The following is a 24,591-nucleotide window of genomic DNA, read 5'->3' on the forward strand; positions in this document are numbered from 1 at the left end:
GCCTGGGTCTTATAGGAGGGTCTGATCTTGACCACACCGCTGATTGGTCCTGGGGCCAGTTGCATAAACTTAGCCACCATGTTAAGACTGTGTCTTAAGAACTAGTTTGACCAACAAGCAGTTGCCAAGGGGTAATCAGTCTTACTTTTCCAATACATATAAGACCAATCTTCCTTTTCATAACTGAATTAAAAAAAGTTATGACCAGCCTTGAAGAAAAAAAAATTAGAGAGACTAACTTTTTAAGACTAGTCTAAACAGTTTATGCAACCGGCCCATGGTCTCAGTCAGGGTCTTGGAGGTCTGGTGGTTACACCTCTGACACAAATTATGTATTGTTTTGAAAATGTGAACAGTTTAAGTTGAACATTGAAATTTTATTAGCTTGTGAAATAATATGTTTAAAAAAGTTGTATTTAAGGCATGCACATTAATATTTTAAGTTCCAATTGTTTGCATGTTGTCTCAGGAACACGCCCACAAAAGGGGAATATCTTGAATATTCATGTAACTGCCACCCAGTGGAACCAACAGTATTGGGTAGATTACTTAACTGTAATCCGTTACTGATTACAAATTACGTGAAATTGTAGTTTGTCACGTAATCAATTGAATTACACATGAGGTAATGTATAATAAAAACTTTTTGATTACTTCTAGATTACTTTTGACCTAACTCATAAAAAAATCTATTCCATTCTTTGTTATCAACATCATGAAATGTATTAAACGTTACAGTATGTGAGGGTTTCCCAACCTGGGGTTTGTGAGTTAATGAAAAGCAATTAATTAATTAAATAATAAAAAATATTAAATTAATCTAACTCTTTTTAAGAAAAAGAAGAATTAGGGTGTATCAATAAATTATAAATAATTTACTGCCAATGTGTGAATAAGTAATCATGTAATCTATAGAAAAGTAACTGTAATCTGATTATGAACATTTTAAAATGTAATGTAATCTAATTACAAGTACTTAATTTCTGGAATCTGATTATGTAATACAGATTACATGTAATCAGATGCTACCCAGCACTGGGAACCAAATATTTTAGGAACTATATATATATATTTATATATAATTTAGCACATAACACACACTGAGCTGGAAGTGCCAGCGTTTTTGTTGAGTAGCATATGTTGTACTATAAGAAAACAATTTTTTTTCTTGGTTACTTCTTTGATTATTTATATTTATAATGACTTTAAATATAAAATTGCTTTGGCAAATTGGCCTCTGATCATTTACGTGAGGAGGACCACATTTGCTTGCCTTTCAAACAAAGTGTCCCTAACAAATTCATCATCAACTATTTTTTTTTAAAATAAAACATATATGAAAGTTGCTCAAAACAAGAAGTGGTTACTTTAGTTTCAGTTGTTGCAGTGTGTGTGTGTGATAATGACAATCTGAGACTAAACCTTCAGTCTGATAATATTCTGTGTAAATAAAAGTATGATCAGTCAGAGATTGTTGAGCGCCCAGTGATTCTAATCTTGTGGTCATATTTAGTGGAAACCCTCTCATAACAGCAAGAAGGTTATCAGTTTTTTTTTTTGTTTGTTTTTTTGTGCTCTGCTGAAGTCACTGAAATATGTTCCTGTGGAGCTTGTTGTCTTGTTTTATATGCATTCATGGTGAGTGTATTTTAAAATATTTTTATTCTGCTTTTAATTACTGTGTTTTGTCTTTATTGAAGAAGTATATTGACGAGTCTCTTGGCTGTCTGGTATCTCTATTGGCTGTCATCATGCTATCAAGATCTTGTGTTGCAGTTAGCAATAACTGCAAGATTTATGAATATGCAATGAAAAATTATGATTAAGATTCAATTATTTCTAGAAATAAGAATAAAACACGTCCTGTCCAACACTTCCTTTTTTAAAAAAAAAAAAAATTTTGTTTATCAGCTCTGTTGACTCTCAAGCCAAAATTGTATTTACATATTTTATATAAATATGTTACAGATGTCAAAGCAGATGCAATAAAGATTATATCGGTGATGGAGGGAGATGCTGTCACTCTAGACACTGATTTTACTAACATTCAGAGAAAAGATGCCATAACGTGGAAGTTTGGTGAATCACATATTGCTGAAGTCAATAAACACAGCCTCTATACATATGCTGATGAGAGATTCAGAGATAGACTGAAGATGCATCCGACTGGATCTCTGACCATCAAAAACATCAGATTCACTGACTCTGGATATTATACAGCGTCTATCGGCCGCTCCAGAAGGACCTCGCAAGAGATATTCAGAGTTATTGTCGATGGTGAGTTAAATATCACCGTCACATTGTCTTTTTCTCTTATGTGAATTTGGTGGTCTCTTTAATTAGTTTGGCTTTGTTTTTAAAGCACCTGTTAAAACTATGGTTATCACAACAGTCGCAGAAATCGAAGCGAGTCAAACTCCAAGTGATCGAGGTGAGTCCCGCCTCATCATGCTTCCTATATCTTCCTCATCTTTTCCAGCTCCTTTACCAGTACCTGAGATTATCAGCAACTCTTCACAATGTTCATCGTCATCTTCAGTGTCCAGATGTGTGCTGCTGTGTTCAGTGGTGAATGTGAGTCATGTGACTCTCTCCTGGTACAAAGGAAACAGTTTATTGTCCAGCATCAGTGTGTCTGATCTCAGCATCAGTCTCTCTCTTCCTCTGGAGGTGGAATATCAGGAGAAAAACACCTACAGCTGTGTGATCAACAATCCCATCAGCAACCAGACCAAACATCTCAATACCATGCAACTTTGTCAACCATGTTCAAGTATGTGACTGCATATACTAGAGTAATTTCTAGGCAGTGGTGCATTATAAAGGAACATTCCATAAAAATACATTAAATTAATAATATTTGAATGTATTTTCTATGAGCTTTTTTGAGGAATTAAGTACACTAATGATTTAGTGTTTTTTTTTTTTCTTCTCTCAGGCTCTGTCCAGTGTTGTAGTTTTACTGAAGCTGTGTTCCGATTGGTCGTCTCTGCTCTGGTGATCATGGCTGCTGTTGCTGTATTGGTTGATCACTTCAGATCCATAAAAGTTGAACAGAAAATGAGGAAACAGCCAGGAAATGGTCAATCACCATCAGGTCCTCAATGATCAGTTGTATATATTCATGTGATCACTAGGTGGCGAAGTTGAACAACTGTCCTTCAACTGTGATTAAGAGTTACAAATTTTTCTGTATAATTTTGCATATATCAATGTCAATTTGCATTTAAAACACTTCTTTGTAAATTAAAAAAGAGAAATTGAAGAATATATGTTGTTAATTCTTATGATGCAAATGTCTGTATATAGATATGCTTTATTAAATTATTGAATTATTGAAAATAATTCATAATAACCAACAATCAATTAGCGCTTCAAACTAAGTTCAAAATATAAATTAGAATAAGACAATATAAAAATGAACTTAATTGGAACTAAATAACAAAGTGCAAAGAATAGACAGAACAAGCAGGAAACCTTCTGAACACTGTTGTGCCAATGGGAGGTTTATATCTACAATACTCCACATTAAACATAAATTAGACAATGGACCCATTTCACAAGACTGTAATGCTGCACTTCAACAGTCATCAGCATTGTAAATCCTCCAAAGTTTTATATACATATATATATATATATATATATATATATATATATATATTTAATGTATGTACATTTATAACACTATGCTTTGTGTTATATTACCTTTGCATCAAATTACAAAAAAAGTAGTTAATGCTAATGTGAGGGTGTTTCTCATACAGTGTCTATGGGAGTGACGCTAAATTTTACATAATGCTCTCTTCTGGCTGTTGTTATCAGTCTTTCTCTCTTTTTTTTTTGTTCCTTATTTGAAAGTCATGAAAACACTATTGTGGAGTTTTTGGTTTGGTATTTGAGCAAATGGGAATGCAAAAAAGTATTTTGGATTCTAAATTCATGTCTTAATAATTAAGTAACAACTAAATGTGATCCTCTGCATCGACGTCCTGCAAGAAAATAAAGTCACAATTAAAAATAAATTGAGTGGTTGAGGGTTTATACAGGCAGAAATGTTAGTCATCTTACCGTACTCTTCAACCGATGTGCACAGAATGCTGTATCAGCATAAAGAATCTCTACTTCATGATACTTTACAGTTTTAATTAAAAAAAAAAAATTGTTAATCACCATTTTAAATTAACAAAATATTCCTTACTTACTTGCCTTCATTTCCAGGTTGCTTATACTTTCGGTAGTAAATAAAACCTGCAAGGTTTTGCACCAGCAGCACCAGCAACACTATGGAATTAGATTTGTGCCAAATAAAATGAATGTAATTTTTAAAGAAACGTATGAAAATATCAAGTGAAACTGAATAAAATGTCTTTGAAACAAAAAAATAAATAAATTACAGGCAAAATCTTTGACCTCGTTTTTAATACACTGCAGGTTTTGCAACTGTTTTCTCATCTTTCATTCGTTGATCTGTACTTACAAATGCACTTCCAGAGTTTTCATTGACGCTTCTAAAGTTTTCGTTTACGATTCTGAAGATTTCATTTACGCTTCTGAAGTTTTCGTTCGCCATTCTGGCACAAAGCTCTCGTGGGGGCGGGGTTAACAGCGGTGTGTTCTCATTGGCTACTGAGTTTTTGATTGACAGCTTCTTGACCTGGAAGTGAAGGCGTCAGTATCTTTGCGCCTGTGTGGATGTGAGCGTCTGTTAGCGGCTTCCTATTTCATTTTAATGATATAAAGTTAGGAGTTTTGTTTTTGAATTCAATCTGTATTCATCTGTTGCTACTACTCTGTCAACATAAGCTTTTAGGAGCATGAGAAAACGCGAGAGAAAAAGGTCATATTGAGGTTTAATTATTAAAGTACTGTAATACTGGAAATATTGTATAATGTCCAGTGTTCTCTTATTATATGTGTTTATTGCTCTTGATTCTTTTGCATTATAGGGTCTAATTAGGTTGAGCTGTTACATTTGAAATACAATACTATACTGTGATATTCAGATGTCAAGAAAGTCTCACTCCAACCAGGCAATCAAGCTCATTTTATTACATATCCCACACAAAGAATGTTCTTGCTGCCAATTGTTTTTTAACCTGCAGTGTATTAAAAACGAGGTCAAAGATTTTGCCTGTAATTTATTTATTTTTTAGTTTCAAAGACATTTTATTCAGTTTCACTTGATATTTTCATAAGTTTCTTGAAAAATTACATTCATTTTATTTGACACAAATCTAATTCCATACAACACCAGCAGCACTAGAATAATAGCTATTGCCATCATGAGATGTGAACGGCCATCCAGTGCTGTAATACACAGAGAAAACAGTCATTACCGTTATTAATGTTTTAAATAAATCATGATGATGGAAGGTGTCACCTAACATGTTGAGTTTCACTTCTTCAGAAAGACATGAGCAATAGTTTAAATTTTAAAGAAAGGTTGGGTGAAACAAATTTAAACGCTTATTTTTAATTTTGTAATTTATTTATTTTTTCCATAATTTCACACCTTGATTTGCTAGTCAGAATTTGAATTTTGCTAGTCAGCATTTGCATGATTTGTTAGTTGTGGGAGGTATTCTGTAGAGAGCATTTTTATTTCAAACATTTGTATAATAAAAACGTGTTGACTATTGCAAACTCCCCTAGATAGCAGACCTAATACAATTAGTGTATTACTTTAATTTACACTTTGTGTGAGAAGCATCTACTGGATCACCATTTACATGATGACTTCATGTAAACAAAGTGCTATTTGTTTTTATTTATACAATGTGCAAAAAGCCTAAAACTGTATAGCATTTAGCATTTCATTTTATTTGCACTTATTATAGTGACTAAATAGAAAGTCGTAATTAGGACAACAAGATGCAAAGACATGAATATAATGAGGGCATGCAAAATGAATTCAAATCTTCAACTTACCATAAATAAAAATATAAAAAATTATTTTGGTGTTGATGATCTGTAATTTATAAAGTCCATAATGTTTCTGATGGTCACAGATCCAGTTTGACTGTCCATCTGCAGTCTTTTATCAAATGTTGTATTAGTGGCATCTATATAAATCTTCTGTCTGTAGATTTCAGCAAAGCGAGTGTCTGAATTGTTAACGTTAAACATACAGTATCTGATCATTGCAAAAATTGCAAGATATTTTATACATTTGTTCAATATATTTCCTTTACTGTGTGCATTTTTGTCTTATTTAACCAGAATTATAGGTAAACATAAAAAGTAGACCAAGAAGATTAAATATGAATCAGATTATTTTAAATAAAGAATGATTATGAATGAGAGAACTCTTACTTATTATGACTCTCTCTCTCTCTCTCTCTCTCTCTCTCTCTCTCTCTCTCTATATTTCCTTTATCAACATTATCAAAAGATTCAAGAACAGCCAGTTGTTTACAAAACCTACAGCTGATCTATCCACCTTATTTTGCAATATGAAAGATGATATTTTATGTAAATGTGTGTGAACATTCAATTTATTAGTCACGATAGGTAAATAACTGTAGGAAAAACAAAAATGCAGTAAATGGTCAAATAATTTGTGCTACAAACCAGTGTGTTTGTGATTATGATAATAAATTATAATAATATTAAATTTCCAAATGGCTATTCCGCTCTTATGTTAAAAATAAGGTGACAGCAAGTGCAAAACTATCTAGTCTCTGATGTCTCTGATGGCCAGATGATACAAACACCAAGTGACATAACTGTCCAGCAAATTACTGTCAGTTTGTGATATGTACAGTGAGATGGAGACATCAACAGTGGATAAAATCAAACCTGTCCTTCTATATTGCCTAGCAATGCATCAACCACCCAGAACAGTTACAACTTGCAACTACATTGAAGACCAGCAACTATCAAAAATGCAATCTCAAAAACATTTCAGAAATGTCTATTTAAAACACTGCTCTTGCTGAAATATTCTCAATAGCACACTTAAAGAACTGGTCAATCAATTTAATTTGAAGAAAACTTTCCCACACAATAATTCTATTAATAATTACAATAATAATAATTCAAGTATATTATTGAACAAATCTTCTGAATTATTTTATCTTCCTAATTATTTTTGGGCTGTTATAATGTAACCCTAAAATCCACAGACATTTAACACACATGCAAAATATTGCTGCATTGATTCACATCATTCAGTTTTTGTGGAAAATATGTAGGCTATGCAGCTTTAGGATACGCCAACAACCTAGCCTGGGAAAAAAAAAAAAAGATCAAGGATATCATGTGAAAGAGGTTAAAGGCTTCACTAGATTGCATGCTGTCATAGGCTAACGGGTTTGTACCTGTTGCTTGCGCTAATTTTGCAGACTGTCAAGCTTCAACGCCCACGATCCTCATGAACAAAGCCACAGATTTTATGTGAACCAGTTTGATCATAAATCAACCCGATCCCAAAAGAACTATTCTTACCGTTTCCAGTGTACAGTTTGACATGTTATAACATGACTTTCGTAAACTATGGCAAGGATAGGCGACGTCGGTCTTGAAGTGCTGATGTCCTGCAGAGTTAGTTCCAACCCTTAAGTAAAAAAAAGTAAAAAATTTTAAAAAAACCCTGCAGGACAGCGGCACTCCCAACGTTGCCTATCCCTGTTATATGGTATAATTTTTTGCCATATAAATCCCTTTAAAGAAGATACACAGTGTATCATGCCTGCGTGAGAGAATTTAACCAAAACTCCTCAAAATCAGCAATATCTTTATAAACACAAACAAATAGTTCCCTATTAAATAAATAAATAAATATGTTTCTACCGATCCAAGCACTACAAAAAACTAGAGCCTGATAAACTTTTATCTATGGCCTACAAGTCAAATAATCCCACTTGACATATTAAAACATAAGACTCTAACCAAGTAACACCAGTATCCCATCATTGCTGGGAAGTCTTCTTTTTAAATGTAACTCAGTCCTCATTGAACAAGAATAGCTATTTATAGTGTTACTTAAGGCTCCAGCCCCACGTGTAGTTTACAAACGAGAATTAAGAACACACTAAAAATAAGGCTAGTGCCGTTTACCTTTCGTGAGCAAAAGACAGAAGCAGAGGGAAGCAGCTTTGCCTGTCATAGTCCTTATTAACATGAACAACTGGTCTCGACGACTGTGACAGAATAATTCAGCTCTCAGCTCTATTGACTTAGAAGACAAACAAGAAGAGTGTCCTTCCTGTTTAGATCCTTATAATGCTTACAAATATAGAATAGTGAGTCACATTTGAAATTCCTTTCAAACAGGACAGGCGTGTGATGAAATATACATTTGTCTATAGGACTTTTAATTCTATTTATTTTGTTGCTGCTGCTTATTTCATGCTACGGTGTAAAAACAAAAAAAACAAAAAAAGTATCCTATATACCTAAGTAAAAGTTTACTGTGTAAAATATACATTTAAAGAAATGTCTAAGTACCTAGCCAAAATATTTTGAAAGTAAAAATGTGTGCAGATTTAATTGTTTCCAAGAAAATAGAACACATTTTTGTTAGCTTTTAACATCGTTGAAAGTAAGAAAGTTGAGGATTTTCAACATTCTTCCTTTGTGTTCTTTTTTTCATGCATTATTAATAATTTATGGCACATGCAGACATGTCTGATCAGTCGGAATACAAAACCTGAACACACACTCATGCAGCTGTACACCAATATTTTCTTCATTGATTATCATGTATATTATTTGTATAAAGTTTTGTTGCTGACTCAGAGCCTGACCACTGTGTATTGGAATAAGTTGCCTGAAGCCTTCAAGTTGTTACCACACAGGTTTTCAAACCCACACATGCTGCTTCAACTTATCAAGCTATCAAAGTCTTTGAGTGTACTTTTTTGCACCAAAAAAGGCCCAATATTTGTAAAGATTATCATTTTACATCCTCATTTTCACATCAGAAAAGAGTTGAGTAGAAAACACAAAAGTAGAAAACTCTTGAAACTGCGCAGACCGATCAGTGAGATCAAGTTAAAACCGAGGGGCAAATTGGACACTTTTAGCTTCCCATTGTGATGCTCACATGGTGTTTGCATACTTTATCACAGATGAAGGTGCTTTGATGGCAAACTTCACTGTGACGTAGCGTCTGCGCCATCTCAAGTCTGACAAAATTTCTAACTGGCATACACTGCTTCAAGTCAGACAGTGATTGGTCTGTGCCACGCTGCATCAACTCGAACACATGTTTAATCTCAAGGGGCATTACCTCTTGAAGAAATGGATAAATGCTCACCGCTGTGATTGGCTAATTTCATCCCACAAAATCCATGACATCGACAGGTATATACCGATTTAATCAGCAACATTCAAAGAATGCTACGTTTAGTGTCATAATCATGCATTACACCCATTTTAATAGCATCAAATAACTAACTAAAATCAAACTTTACAATTGTAACATATGAACATATACTCAACGTCTCCCATCTCAATGTATGGGAGAGTGGGGTAAGCTGAGCCATTTATGTGGTCCTCAAGATAGGGGAAAATGACGCAGAAGTACACTGAAAGTATCTAAAGTGATTTTAGGATGTTTTCTATCATTTTAAATGATCAGAATGCATCTGTGACAAAGGGTTCTGAAAATATGCCTACTTATAAAAAATTATTCCTTTGGCTCAATTTGTCCCAGGTTAGCGGTAAATCGATCCGAGTCAGTAGGTAAATGCACCATCTGGGTGTAAACTGAGTGATTCTAATTCAAACCCATGTCTGTAAAAAGATAATTTACCGCTTTTAAAAAACAATTTAATAATCTAATTACAGACAGTCATATTTATTTTCTTAAAGTTAACTTAACATAAAACCAACCAAAATAAAATAAAATTTCAATCTTTAAATTGTTTGCATTTCTGAAACAATATGTTGATCTCAAGTTGTAACCTTCCCTAAAACAGACTAAACAGAGAGTTCCCAGGTGAAAAAGAAATATATTTAAATTGTGCTTTTTTAGACACACTTAATATATTTATATTATACTGTACTAATTGCATATTAAATGTGTTATTTTGAAACAACTTTAAGTATATTAAGTGTATTTCAAGATATGCTTAAGTTCAATTTTAATCTATTTGTAATATATTAAAATTGTGTTAAATTGGAACCACTTTAAGTATATTTAGTGCAATTTAAGTGTATTTTTAAAAATACATTTAAAATGTACTTTTAATACTTCATGAACTACAGGTAAGGTATATTTGAAGCATCGTTTTAATGTGCTTCAAGTACATTTTGTATTTCAGCTTATTATAAATGCATTAGCATTACACTACTAGTATATTATATTATATTTATTAGTATTATATTTTTCAATATATACACACACGTACACTTTGATATTTAGAAAACTTTAATGTATTATATATTGTGTACATTACAAATATTCATGAAATACATTTAAAAAAGTACAGCAGCATATATACTTTGGTGAAAAACAAAAAAAAAACCATACTATTAAATGTATTAAAAATGCACTTGAAATACAAGTATGTTCATAGTATTTTTGTATTACTAAAAAACATAATCAAGTACATTTTAAAACATTATACAAAAAACATAAATGAAAAAAAGCCTGAAATGCTATGGAAGAGACATCTTATCCATTTGTAGAACATTTCAGTTATACCTGTATTACTGAAAAGTAAAGAATTTTACATCAATGAATAAATAAAAATTACAATGCAATTTTCTGAAGAAAAAAAAAACATGTAAAGTGAATAGATGTGTGTGCAAAGACTGAAGATGATAAAGTTCAAGCAACAGAATAGGGAGGGATGGAGGGGTTTTGGAGGTGGACAAGGAGATGGTGAAGGGATGGTGATGAGAGGATGACGATGATGCCCTGGCGGCTTAGATGGTGTTTGGCACATGGCACAGACCCTGAGCATCCCAGAGCATCCCAGAGCTGACAACACACGGCGGAGTCGAGGGAGGGAGGAGCCAAGATGTAGATGGTGTGGCTGCCGACATCTGGGGGCCGACTGATGGAGACAGAGCTGGTGGATCTGAAGCCGCAGACTAAGGGCCGATGGAGCTGAGCGTCGTCGCAGGTTCCGGAGACCTGGGGCCCGTTCTCCGTACGTCGCTTATTACATCTGAGATGATTTGAAAGATTCCAGATCTTCTAATCCTGATAACTGATCTCTGGCTAATTTGGTTCTTCAAACGAATTTGCGAATTAGATTAAAATATCTGGATTAAGTTATCTAAGATTACTGCGCGTTCTCGTGTTCCCTGAAAAGGGCAGATGTATCGATCCTCGAAACCACGATCAGCAATGCAATGATACATCATATCATTAAAGACACCTGACGAAAAACTTGACAAATTTCTGGACCTTTATAAGGAAACAGCCAGGCGAACAAAACTACATAAATGTATTTTAAAATTTTTTAGTTTATTTATTTATTATTTTTTTTACTTGATTCCCAATTATTTATATTTGTGATTTCTAGTATTTGTACAGGCTTTACATTTTTACTTCAATGTTGTAATTAGCAGTTCATTTAATTTTATCTTTGAAACAGATTTGTTGTGACAGCATTAATTAAAGTTTCTTAGAGATCAAGTTATCTCTTATAATAAAGTAGCGGTGGCTGGGGCCTATTATAAGTATAAATTCTGCTTTAAAAGATGCGATCTAATCCTGTTTACATGAAATAAGCCTGCTCCTGAGCAGGTTTAAGCTTACGGACCTGTTGCTATTACAACAACTCCGGGATGAGCTTCGAAGAACCAAATGATCCAAGATCAAGCGAAATCGGCAACAATCAAATCCAGCTAACTGAGTTAGCGACGTATGAAGAACGGACCCCTGGGCACAGCCTAGTCAGTAGTGTCTTGCAGCTTTAGAAAAAAAACGAAACAGAAACAAAATTAGATAACAGATTTTTACATGAATGACTGAAAAGAAGCACAAATTAGCCTCCTGGAATGGACACATTGCTAACGTTTTTCTTCCAAGATTGACCGAATCCCCCTCTATTAGGCCTGATTCACAAAAAAGGCAAATGATGATTGATGATTTGTTTTCTATTTAAGAATGACAGAACAATGTACCTGGTCGGAAATATAGTCAAAAACCTTACCAGTCTCAGCAGTTTCAGATGTACTGTATGCTCTTATAAGCAACCCTTCTTACAATTTAATCTTTGTTCTTATCTGTAATGAGAAATATATATTAGAAAATAAAGTCATAAGGTTGTCAAGCTTGAACAAATATAAACACCAATCAACCAACACTACCACAGTTTGCTGATCAGCTCAAGACAAAGTAATTGCATGTTCATAATCATGGTTTTTCAAAGATCATTAACCTCATTACATGAAGCCAAATTGTTCAGGAAATCAGAAATAAATACACTTCATGTTGCAAATAAAAGAATGTTAATGTTAACTAATTTTTTTTTTTTTTTCTGCCAATGCATTTGTCAAAAACATGACTGGTACAGACAAATAACGTTAATTAAATACAAATCTTACCTGAAGTCACAGTGAGGTTCTGAAGGCAGACACCATACACGCTCGCAGAAGCTGGTGAAAATAAGAACATACCGCTTTATGCCATGGTCTGTCTGAATACTGGATTCTGATTGGCTGGCAGGTGTTGATTAAATTCGTTGAACTGCAGGTAGTTCCAGGTCAGTTTAATCACGTTCTATATTAATGCGCTTCCTATAAACATTGGTAACCATAGTAACATACAGTTACAGTTGAATAGTAATACAGACGAATAACCGTCATTTTTATCGTTCCGGTCAAATATTGCAGCACAAATATTATTAACATATTTAATATGTGAATGCTGGTAAATGACCACGGCATAAACGAGATAATCAACGGCTAGCTGTGCATTAAACGATCTGAATGCACTCCGCTGCGCGTCGGGTGGTTCTTCGCCTCCACGTCCTGCATTCAGATCGTTTAATGCACAGCTAGCCGTTGATTATCCCTTACATATTTTCTAATTAATTTCATAATCCCCCCAAAACAATTTGAATTCTGCCATCACTCACCCTTAAGATGCTCCAAACCATCTAAGACGTTCATCTTCGAAAGAAAAGCGGAGATATTTTAATGAAATCTGAGAGATGTAATTATGTCCCTCCGATGAAAAGATTCATCAAAGATGTTCACGTTTCAAAAAGTTCATCGCAAAAAAACATCGCCAAAGTAATCCATATGAATTGCGTGATTTCCTCCAAGAGCCCTAAAGAGACACGATCACTCTATAATACTGTTTAAATTTAGACTTATATTCACATTCAAGGGACATCTGCACGCACATCATAATTGATTTACGAAGTGACATTGCCAAGTTGTTTGTACATTAATAATTGTTCAATAAAAAAAATTGATTTACGAAGCTCTCTGCTGCGAGCACATTATCATACGAACCAATCAGAGCCGTTCAATGGCTCTGGAACCAATCAGGTTTAGTCTGTGTTAAACACAAATAAATGTGTTTTTTTTTTTTTCTCTCATTTCAGATATGATGTTGAAATCCTTGTGGGAATTTCAGAAATGTATATTAGAAAATAAAGGCGTCAAGCTTGAACAAGTTTATAAACACCTAGCTTATTACAATTAATGTATGGTGTAATGAACAACAGCCTAATCAACCAAAGTAGCATAACCCATATTAAACAACATATTTTAAATACTGCAATGGTTAATAATATTTGACAAAGGTTTGTACATTGTAAATGTAAAAAATGTTTTTCAAAATATTGTACTTTTCCAAATATTAAAATTATAAATACATAAATATTTAAAATATAACCATGTGTAGGCCTACTGCAATATAAATTACATTAAACACCTACTAAAAGTGTAATCATTTTGTTATGTTCTTACACAAAGTACACATAAAATATATTTTAAGTAAGAGTAACATAAGTGTGTTTTTTGCAAATACACTAAAACGTCACTAAAAGTATGCTTGTGTTTACTATATTCCTTAAAAGTGTAATTAAGCATATATTTATTACCAAAGTATTAGTACACTTTTTATAAACACATTAAAAGTATGCTTCTGTTTAGCATATTTCTTAGAAGTATACCTAAGCATATATTTAATACAAAAGTACTTTAGTATACTTTTTAGAAATATATTAAAATGCAATTCAGTATATTTTTAATGCACTTCAAATAAGCATGTTGGGAATACAAATGTATTATAAACATACTACTTGAATTTCAAGTATATTTTTAATACATTTAATACTACGTCTTTTTCACCTGGGTTTGCTGAGTACATTTAAATAAAAACTGAATTAGAATGAAGGAATAAATGTCACTGCTCAGTGTGCCTTGCTCGGGGTCTCACCTCAGTCGTGGTATTGAGGGTAGAAGAGAGGGCTGTACACTCACTCCCCCCACCTACAATCCCTACCGGACCTGAGACTTGAACTCACAATCTTCAGGTTACAAGTCTGACTTGCTAACCATTAGGCCACGACTGCCCCTAGATATATATGATGAACTAAACCAGTTACATAACATCACATCAAAATACCAAATTATGCTTCAGAGATTTAACTTAAAGGGGTGATTGATTGCGATTTTACTTTTTTAATGTTAGTTAGTATGTAATGTTGCTGTTTGAGCATAAACAATATCTGCAAAGTTACGACACTGAATGTTCAATGCAAACGAAGAGTTAAATGCCATAGTTTATTAACTATAATCCAGGTTTATTAGACAATCAGTGGCGTGCACAGACCTCCGGAGGGGCAGGGGAAAGGGGGTGGTTTGTATGGGTTTGGTCCCCCTCAGCTAGGGGTGGGCGATATGGCAAAAATATCACGATTTTTTTTTTAGAAATATCACGATTCACAATATTATCACAATTCTTTGTCATGTTGGATTTTCTATTTTCCAAGTTGTTTGAGCAGTACAGCCAAACTAATTTCCCTATTATAAAGACAAAGCCTTTCAAGGTAACAAAATATAAAAAAGTATGGCGGATATTTAGGCCAAAGTAGGTGAAGATAAAAATCGTTGTCATTATTTTATCTTTGTTATTAAAAAATGAGAGCAAAGATGATGTTGAGTGATGTTTCTCTTTGTGTTTGGTGTTTTATTAACATTAAAGGAATAATTCACCCCAAAATTAAAATAGGCTAGTGTTTGATTTTTATACCTTCATTTACTCACTCAAAAGTTGTTTTAAACCTGAACGAGTTTCTTCTGCTGAAAATAAATGCTATTTTGAAGAATGTGGAAAACCAAACAGTTCCTGGTCTACAGTGACTTCCATAGTATTTTTTTCCCTTCTGTTAAAGTCAGTGTGGACCAGCAACTGTTTGGTTACCCACATTCTTCAAAATATCTTCTTTTGTGTTCAGCGCAAGAAAGAAATTAATACAGGTTTGGGACAACATGTGAGTGAGTAAATAATGACAAAATTAAAATTTTACGGTGAACTGTCCCTTTAATTACAGTCGGCAGCATCTTTAGTAGTACTACTAAATTAGTACTGTCCCTTTAAGACCTGCACGCATCTAATATACAGGCACGCATGTGTTTCTCTCAGCTGTTTACCTTCATTTTACACATAACCAACTGAGTCTATACATAAACCTGGTGTGTTTTGACAGTATTAGCACAAAACATAACTTAGTTCAGTAACCAGGCGCTGTTTGACGGGCTTTTTAGAGCACGCGCTTTGGGTGTATGTGCTCAGAAAAGGCGCTCGTCAGAACAGCACACGAATGAAATGTTTAACCAGTAAGTCTTTGAAGCAGATGCAGATAATGTACTTTGGTGACTGCGAATAAGTGCAGTGTCCCGTGAGAGTAACTCTACCGCTGAGTTAACACTGATCTGAATGTATGTGGCGTTGTACAGTATAGAGACGGCGGCGCCAGAACTGCAGCTGATAGAATGCGCGATGAAGTACGATACTACGATATTTCTTCAAAAAAGCAAATCGTGGAGACATTTTTATAGTCCACGATCAAAAATCGTCATATCGAACACCCCTACTCTCGGCAGAAATCGCAGACCGGGGGCACCGGACCGCAAGGGCACTTTACCGTCGGACCTCAAAGGGGCAGGGGCTCGAGCCCCCCTTGTGCACGCCACTGTAGACAATAATAATAAAATGCTAAGTTTATCACAAATAAACACAAGATTTTGACGCACATCATTCTTATTAAATCGGTCCACCTCGTACCCGCTACAACTGATAGAGAATCACTGTAAGCATGCAGTTAAGACAATTTGATTCCACTTTAATACACAATAAAACAACGTAGCTACAGTAAGATTCGTTAACACGCAGGCCACCTGGGAGCTTGCTGCTCTTCTAAAATGAGTCCGTCAGGAGGCTACAGATTACAAACCTGTGGGAATGGATTGTGAAAGCGTGCGCACGGATTATGAATTTGTCGGTAGCCCTAAGGGTTTAAAAACCAAAGGCACGGTTTAGAAAAAACTGAGTGCACGGATTGTAAATTCGTGGGTACGGTTTATTAATCCGTCGGCACAATTTGTTAAACCGAGAGAACAGTTTAAGAATTTGTGAGTACGGTTTGAGGGGACAAATTGCCACCGAGTTAATTTTTTTTTTTTTTTTTATTTAAATTTTTTCCCTACTGGTGAGTTCCCAGGCTCCATAGGTTTACTTACATTTTTTCTCTGAGTCACTCACTGAACTTGAAGGAGGAGGTTAAGTTTCATTTTCGCATAACAGATTCTTTCCAGAGAACAGAAACCAACTGTGTGCACTTAGGGGGGTTAACTGAATCATTCTCATTGCTTTTCATTCATTCTGCAGGTGCGAGTGGAAGCATAATCATGACCACATAAGGACCAAAGGTAGGAGATAGCCTCATGCAGAAGTTACATGAGTTTTTGAATTGCAATTTTTAATAATATTTAGTATAGGCTATTATAATATAACTGTATATTCAGTTCTTTTTTTTTTCTTCTTTCTTTTTTTTTCTATTTCATCGTTTGAATGGCTTTACTAACATTTGGCTGATGCAAGGCATAAGCAACTAGTCTACAGCATGCTCTTTCTTAACGTTTATAGGCCTACTTCCATTTATGCATAAATATCTTTCCTTCCTTTCATTCAAGTTTAGATGTTTGGCTTGCAGTTCTGCAAAATGTGGTTTTATTATTATTATTTTTATTTATTTATTTATTTTTAATGGGGTAACACTTTATTTCAATAGTCCACTTCAGACATTCTACTAACAGTAAGTAACTCTGCAACTACATGTCAACTAGCAGTCATTAGAGTATTAGTAGACTGTCTGTTTAATATCTTCTAACACTTTATTTTGATGGGTCCACAACATACAACATACTGACTATGAGAAACTTTGCAAGTATTTGGCAACTTATTCTACTAACCCTAAACCTACCCTAACAGTCTACTCTGAGAGTTAGTAGATATGTAGTTGCAAATTAATGAGAATTAGTTGACATGTAGTTACAAAGTTACTTATAGTTAGTAGAATGTCTAAAGTGGACTATCAAAATAAAGTGTAACCTTTAATGGCACCTGATAAGCTACTTTACATAACATACATATGCTTACATATAGTCCACAAGTGATTTTATATTGTTTACTGGGAAACATAAATATTCTTAAAAAAACAATCAATAACACTAAAAAAAAAAAAAAAAAAATCTTAAAAGAAATGATATCAATATAAATGCGATGATTGCAAAACAAGATGTTTTGAACAATGTTGGTAACCAGGCAGTCAATGGTAGCCATCGACTTCCATAGTATGGGAAAAATAAACAAACAAACAAATAAATAAATAAATAAATACTGTGGAAGTCAATGGCTATCATCAACTGTCTGATTACGAACATTCTTCAAAATTTCTTCTTTTATGTTCAGCAGAAGAAAGAAACCCATACAGGTTTAGAACATTTTAATTTTTGGGTTAACTCTCTTTAACACAGGTGAAAATTAACATGAAATGTAACCTTAAGCAGAGAAAAACTGTGTAACTAGCAATTTATGTATCATTTTTAAAGACAGAAACTACTTGAAACAATAAGAAATAAAGAAATATATTGTCACAGATATGCAAGAGAGAGGACCCAGATGCAGAATGAGTAGTGATGGTATTTTATTGACAAGACTGTACACAAGGTAAAACAAGGAGAGTGAGGTGTGAAATACATTGCAAACACTAGAGCAGGGCAGACAACACAATGACAGGCAGGGAGGGTGACCACTGAGACCAGTCCTGGGTGAAAACAGGCCTGAGGGCTGCGGAAGAAGAGGGAGCACCAAGGGGGAAAATGGTGGGGAAGACCAGGCGAAAACCAGAAGCTTGATTTCTGAGATGTAGCACCAGTCTTGATTCTAGGCGGAGGCTCACAGAGCCAGAGGCATGACACTTAAGTACTTAAGTATCAGAAAGATACACCAGTCTTGCTGCCAGGCAGTGAGAGTCAGTGGCTAGGAAACCTCAGGATACAGGGCGGGGCAGGAATGAACACAAGACTCACAATGAACAAGAAAAAAACGCAAGGTAATAAGACATGGCACAGGAGAGAAAATATTAAATGAAACATGGCAAAATAAAACCTGATGTTAAAAATTATAACTAGAGAAACAAAACATGAAAAATAAAACTAGGAATAAATAACTGAAACTTGCAAACAAACAAAATAATAATAATAATAATTGAACAAAAGAACTTGCAGGGAAACGGTATATCTGATTCTTGAACGAATAGTTCTTTTGAGCTGGTTCTCAGGGAAGTAACCGGTTGAGTGGGTTCACAAAATAGAACTCCTAATTTTTTTAATTGCACATTGTACAACACAAGACTGGGAACAAATTAATTGAACTTTAGTTTCGAGTTGGTGAAGGAAGACACGCAGCTGAAGTAGCATGTCTGACTCAGAAATAACCAAATGAGCCAGTTCAACCAATTGTCGAAGTTTGCCAAGGATTACTGAGGAGTCTGATAAGTGATTTGACATTAATATGCAAGCCTGAGGCATGTACTGGACAAATAATATTATTAAATATAATTTTATTAAAACCTGTAAGAAACTTTACTAGATGTAAATAAATACTTCACTTTACTAGATATCAGTAAATCTTACTATAGTTTATTGTGCATGCAGACTGTTTTATTCTTTCTATATTCTTTAGACATGAAAGCCAGAACATACAGTCATGGCCAAAAATATCGGCACCCTTGGTAAATATGATCAAAGAAGGCTGTGAAAATCTATCTGCATTGTTAATCCTTTTGATCTTTTATTTAAAGAAAATCACAAAAATCTAACCTTTCATTGAATAATATGAATTTAAAATGTGTAATCTAATACACATTGGCCACAGTTAAAGGCACCCTTTTATTCAATACTTTTTGAAACCTCCATTTGTCAGTTTAACAGCTCTAAATTTTCTCCTATAATGCCTGAACACCTGACAACAGATCAGAGACCATTCCTTCATCCAGAATCACTCCAGACCCTTTAGATTCTCAGCTCCATGCTGGTGCTTCTTCTCATTAGTTCACCCACTCATTTTCTACAGGGTTCAGGTCAGAGGACTAGAATGGCCAGCAGAAGCTTGGTTTTGTGACACACGTTCTCTTCCAGGTAGTTTCATAACATTTTATGTTGACTGGAAATTCTTAATTATTGCCCTGATGGTGGAAATGGGAATTTTCTCTAGCTCTTTTCTTAAAGCCACTTCACTAATTTGTGAAGCTCAATTATCTTTTGCTGCACATCAGAAATATATTCTTTGGTTTTTCTCAATGTGATGGATAATTAAGGGAATTTGGGCTTTGTTTTCCCTCCTATTTATATTTCTGTGAAACAGGAAGCCATGGCTGGATAATTTCATGTTCATAATCACCCTGGAGTGCTCAAAATTGTGAATATGAATGGGAAATAAACTTCAGAGATATTTTACTCATAAGAATTTCTAGGGGTGCCAATAATTGCGTCCAACGTGTATTTGAGAAAAATATTTATTTCATAATGATATTTCCCCTCCATTTTAAATTCTTATTATCCAATGAAAGGTTAGATTTTTGTGAATTTAAAAAAAAATAAAAGATCAAAAGGATTAAGAATGCAGATTAATGCCTTCTTTGATCATATTTACCAAGGGTGCCGATATTTCTGGCCATGACTGAATCTGTGTTTGTGTAAAGAGTGACAAAACTGTCAGAGCAGGACCCTTACATATACAGCGTGTTCCTTGAAAAACAGCTCCTTACAAGGCAGTATTGTTAGAACTTAAGCTATTTGACATTCAAGTCATTTTCTGATGTCACTGAATATAAAGGAAGTGAATGGTGACTTTGAGGAGGAGGGCTGTAGCAGACGTTTGAATATCAGAAAGACATGATTAAAAAAAGTGTACACATTGCAGAATGTTCAAAGGATTTACATTGAAAAACAGGATGTCTGGCCACCCTAGTATTAATTAATCAGTTGCGAAAAAATCGCAAAATAGTAGCCTACTAAATGGAGTCTTCAAGCATTGAGGATGATTTTGTTGTCCTCTCGCTTCTTAAAAAAAAAAAAAGAAAAAGAAAGGAAATATTGGGTCCATTCAATCCTGAGATACAGATATAGGATGTCAGTGGCTCAGTTTGATGCTTTGCTAGTGATACTAGAGCCACATATTAAAAAGAAGACCATCAATTTCTGTGAACTCAGAGTGCAAGGATCTAGTGCAAGGACAAGTGCTTTGTGCTGTGAGGTGAAGTGGATTAACTTGACAATCGCCATTCTGGATTTTGGCGTTCGCTTGTACGGTGGCTCTGAACTGTCAAAACACCTCTTAAAATGCTTGCTACAGATGCGAAAAACGGGGGAAAATCTAACCCGATCCCAAAATTTTTTATGACGGACGAAAATTTTGGAGGCATTGTGTAAACGTGATTGACATGACATGAGGTCGTATTTATTTTTTAATGTGCGAAAATGTCTGTGTGCAATGACCTTAAGGCCGGAACGTCCAGGTTATAAACCTAGCAAATGTGGATGGCGAGGTCCATCCGGCTGCCGCACAGATCTCTGTGATGGACACACTGCTAGACCATGACCAAGACGAGTCGACGCCTCTGGTGGAATGGGATTAACACGATCAATGTCCAGAAACATAGCAAGGAGATCGGTAAAATAATCAGTGTGACATCAGGGGTTCAACCGTAATTGTATATAGCTACGAGAATACATTTTGTATGCAAAGAAAAAAAAACTTTATTCAACAATGTGTCTCCTCCGCGTCACCGTAGCACCATTTTGGAGAGTATCCACTGAACGCAAACAACATATGCTCTTCTGTGTCAGCCACACCACACGGATACGTTTTCTATGTTTATTTATGCTTTGATTTGAACGAAAACAATGTATCCTTGTGGTGCGGCTTCTGGCGGGCTTCGTTGCCATAGGCTCATGCAGCTCCACCGCCGCGCCATTGGTTCGTTTCTTTAAACCACTGCACAAACCAATGGCCAGTTATACTGTGTGATTGAAAAAAAAAAAAGGTTTCAGGATAAGAGAAAAAGGGACTAAGCAGACGCTATACGACTGAAGTATCGATAGGAAACTACTACATGGGGGAAAAAACCTGTATTTTAACAATGACAAAGGAATAAATAACAACTGTTTAAAAGAATGCTTTAGAAGTTAATTGTTTTTTTCAAACAGCTTTTTTTTTCACAACACAGGAGACTGTAAAAGAAAGACAATGAGTTCAGCATCAAGGCAAAAGAAGAAAAAGAAGTAAGTGGTTTTACTCACTGCAAGTTTTATGTTTAAGATGATTTAATATCTGATTAAAAGTTTATGAAAAAAAAGTAATAAGGCTAATATATTTTACAAATAATCCCAAGTATACTAACACTTTACTCTAGCATTAATTAATCTATTTTTGTACTTTATCTATTACACATTGAACCTTGAATTTGATTTGTTTTGTACGGTGACCGGGAGGGGACATGTTCAGTTCACATAGTTTTGTCGTGGCCACAACATATTGCCTCTTGGGTACGTAATAACATGTCATGGCCACAAGATCATTTTGTTGAGGTAACGACATCCTTATGTCGTGGCCTCTAGATGTAAAGTCATGGCCTTAAGATCGTATGTTGAGGGAACAACATCCATTTCTCGTGACCACGACTTCTTATGTTGAGGGAATTATATAGTTTTACCCTTTGTGTGGGGTAAAAGGCTCCCTTTGCCACCCATACATTTATGAGATTATAAACAACTTGAACGATTTATTCTCACACAAAATTTGTTGCTCCATTAATGTTCAATACAAGTATATATATATTTTCTGCAATTATACATTTTAGTTATCACAAGTTTAATGAGTAAACAAACCTGCATGACCATAGTAACCCGTGATTTTCAGAGATGGTTTTATTAATATTTTATTTTGAATTAAGACATTATTAGGAATATTAATTATTATAGAAATTATTACATTATTAAATTACAGTGGCGGTTCGTAGGTTTTAAAATAGAGACACACTAATTGTATTGGTCTGGGGACCCCAGCCAAATATTATTATTATTATTATTATTATCTTTTTTCTTATTTGCTTAACCACTTTAAAATGGCTTTTTGGTTGCTTTTAGTCAGAAAACATAAAGAAAACGACACATACAGCAAGATAATATAATTTCACTGACCTTGCCTGTCACTTGAAGCCAACATCCATTCCTTAAAAGTCTGTGTTAAAAGAGAGCTGCAGCCTATATCCAGCTTAGGCATGTTCTCCCTTTATTTTTAATTTGTATGACAGCTTGGTAAATCTGTTGGTGATCAAATATTCAATAACGCTACTCATCATAAGTAGGGTACAACCCTAAGGTAAAAGGCGCCTTTGATATTATTTTCATCTAAACCACTAGATGGCACAAAAACATGGTTTAGCACTTTCCAAAACATTCGCTTTTCAAGATGCACTTGCAGATTTGTCTGATCTTTGACACGCAGCAGCGCAAACATGATTCTGTGCTTACTTGATCTAATATTTTATGTTTTTTAAAAGGTTGTAGATTTAAGTAGCAAATGAGAATTGCTGAAATTAATGCATATATTTTGAGACAAAGGTCTTCTTTATGATTTTCAGTTTTGTTTAAGATAATTAAAGCAACAGTTTTTAAATAACAAAAGAATATGTAAAAGTATGATATTTGGGGTAAAAAGCGCCCCTGCTGTTGTGGCTAAAGGCGCACAGTAATTAACATAATTAATTGATCCTGGCTTTTCCATTTGTTGACATGACATGGTTAGATTCAGATGGTAAATATCATATTATGTTGGGTGTTAGAGATAATCACCATGTTTAGAATGAAACCATCATATTTAAAAACTTGATATTATCATATAATAAAATATAATTTGTTGTTACTACTGTAAATATATATTCAATTATTATTATCTCCAATACTTTCAGAATATTTACTTATTAAAATGGTTTTGTTTCTGAATTTTAAAATATATTTTTATATTAACATTCTAATGACAGTATATTTATTTATTTATTTTAAATTAAAAATAAGGAGAAAATAATACAAACTTTGCTAAAGTGAAAGTAACTTATTACTTTATTTTATTATTTCATTATTTAAAAAAAACATTATTTTTTGCTGAAGTATTTGTATCAGTAGTGTGCCTTTTACCCCATGCTGGTGAGCCTTTTACCCCGTGTGTGGGGTAAAAGGCCTCCTTTGCCACCTCATATTTATGAGATTTTTAAACAAAATAAACAACTTGAATGATTTATTTTCACACAAAATCTGTTGCTCCATTAATGTTCATTTACATTTACATTTACATTTAGTCATTTTGCAGACGCTTTTATCCAAAGCGACTTACAATTTGGGGAACACATGAAGCGATTCATCTTGAAGAGGCAATTCGACAAAGGAAGTGCTTGTAACACCAAGTCTCAGGCATTGTTTAAATAAGTACAAGCTAGCAAGGGAAGGAATAAGTAAGGAGAAATATTTTTTTTTTTTTTTTTTTTTTATGTGTAGGTTGAAGTCAAGTAGTGTCGAAAGAGATGAGTTTTCAGCTGTTGCTTGAAGATTGACAGGGATCCAGTACTCGAATATGGGTGGGAAGATCATTCCACCAGCCAGGAATGGTGAACGAGAATGTTCTGGAGAGTGATTTTGAGCCTCTTTGTGATGGTACCACGAGGCGCCGCTCACTAGCAGATCTCAGATTTCTGGAGGGATGTAGATTCTTAATAGTGAGTGCATGTAGGCGGGTGCTGAGCCTGTGGTTGTTCTATGAGCAAGCATCAGTGTCTTGAACTTGATGCGAGCTGCGATTGGTAGCCAATGCAATGAGATAAAGAGAGGTGTAACATGGGCTCTTTTGGGTTCCTTGAAGACCAGTCATGCCGCCGCATTCTGAATCATTTGTAGAGGTTTGACTGTGTTTGATGGAAGTCCAGCCAGAAGAGCATTGCAGTAGTCCAGCCTAGAAATGACAAGGGCCTGGACAAGAAGTTGTGCAGCATGCTCCGTCAGAAAGGGCCTGATCTTTCTGATGTTGTGTAGTGCAAACCTGCAAGATCGAGCAGT

At 34.5% G+C, this 24,591-nt stretch overlaps 2 protein-coding genes, 1 long non-coding RNA gene and 1 pseudogene across 4 annotated transcripts in view; 2 read left to right on the forward strand and 2 right to left on the reverse strand.

Moving 5' to 3' along the window:
• LOC131530993 (oocyte zinc finger protein XlCOF6-like) overlaps positions 1 to 24,591 on the reverse strand; it is a 113,870-nt pseudogene that overhangs the window by 13,760 nt on the left and 75,519 nt on the right.
• LOC131530917 (CD48 antigen-like) lies at positions 1,584 to 3,227 on the forward strand. Of its 2 annotated transcripts, none has more exons than XM_058761451.1 (4): positions 1,584 to 1,638; positions 1,969 to 2,277; positions 2,363 to 2,773; positions 2,939 to 3,227. In XM_058761451.1, exons 1-4 carry the CDS (start codon positions 1,596 to 1,598, stop codon positions 3,106 to 3,108), a joined length of 933 nt encoding a protein of 310 aa, XP_058617434.1. In that variant the 5' UTR covers positions 1,584 to 1,595; the 3' UTR covers positions 3,109 to 3,227. The 2 variants fall into 2 exon arrangements, with proteins under 2 accessions (XP_058617434.1, XP_058617435.1); XM_058761452.1 differs by having other exon boundaries at positions 2,480 to 2,773.
• Positions 10,501 to 13,347, reverse strand: LOC131530921 (uncharacterized). Its single transcript, XR_009268546.1, has 3 exons — positions 13,041 to 13,347; positions 12,508 to 12,558; positions 10,501 to 12,186 (listed from the first exon to the last, which is right to left on the reverse strand). It is a non-coding gene; the product is annotated as an uncharacterized LOC131530921 (long non-coding RNA).
• Positions 16,767 to 24,591, forward strand: part of LOC131530904 (sacsin-like) — a 43,469-nt gene continuing 35,644 nt past the window's right edge. Inside the window, 2 exon segments of the mRNA XM_058761413.1 lie at positions 16,767 to 16,848; positions 21,711 to 21,765. Of these exon segments, the coding sequence (XP_058617396.1) occupies positions 21,731 to 21,765 (35 nt within the window). The 5' untranslated portion in view covers positions 16,767 to 16,848; positions 21,711 to 21,730.

The sequence above is a fragment of the Onychostoma macrolepis genome, chromosome 22 (assembly GCF_012432095.1).
Source record: "Onychostoma macrolepis isolate SWU-2019 chromosome 22, ASM1243209v1, whole genome shotgun sequence".
NCBI lineage: Eukaryota > Metazoa > Chordata > Actinopteri > Cypriniformes > Cyprinidae > Onychostoma > Onychostoma macrolepis.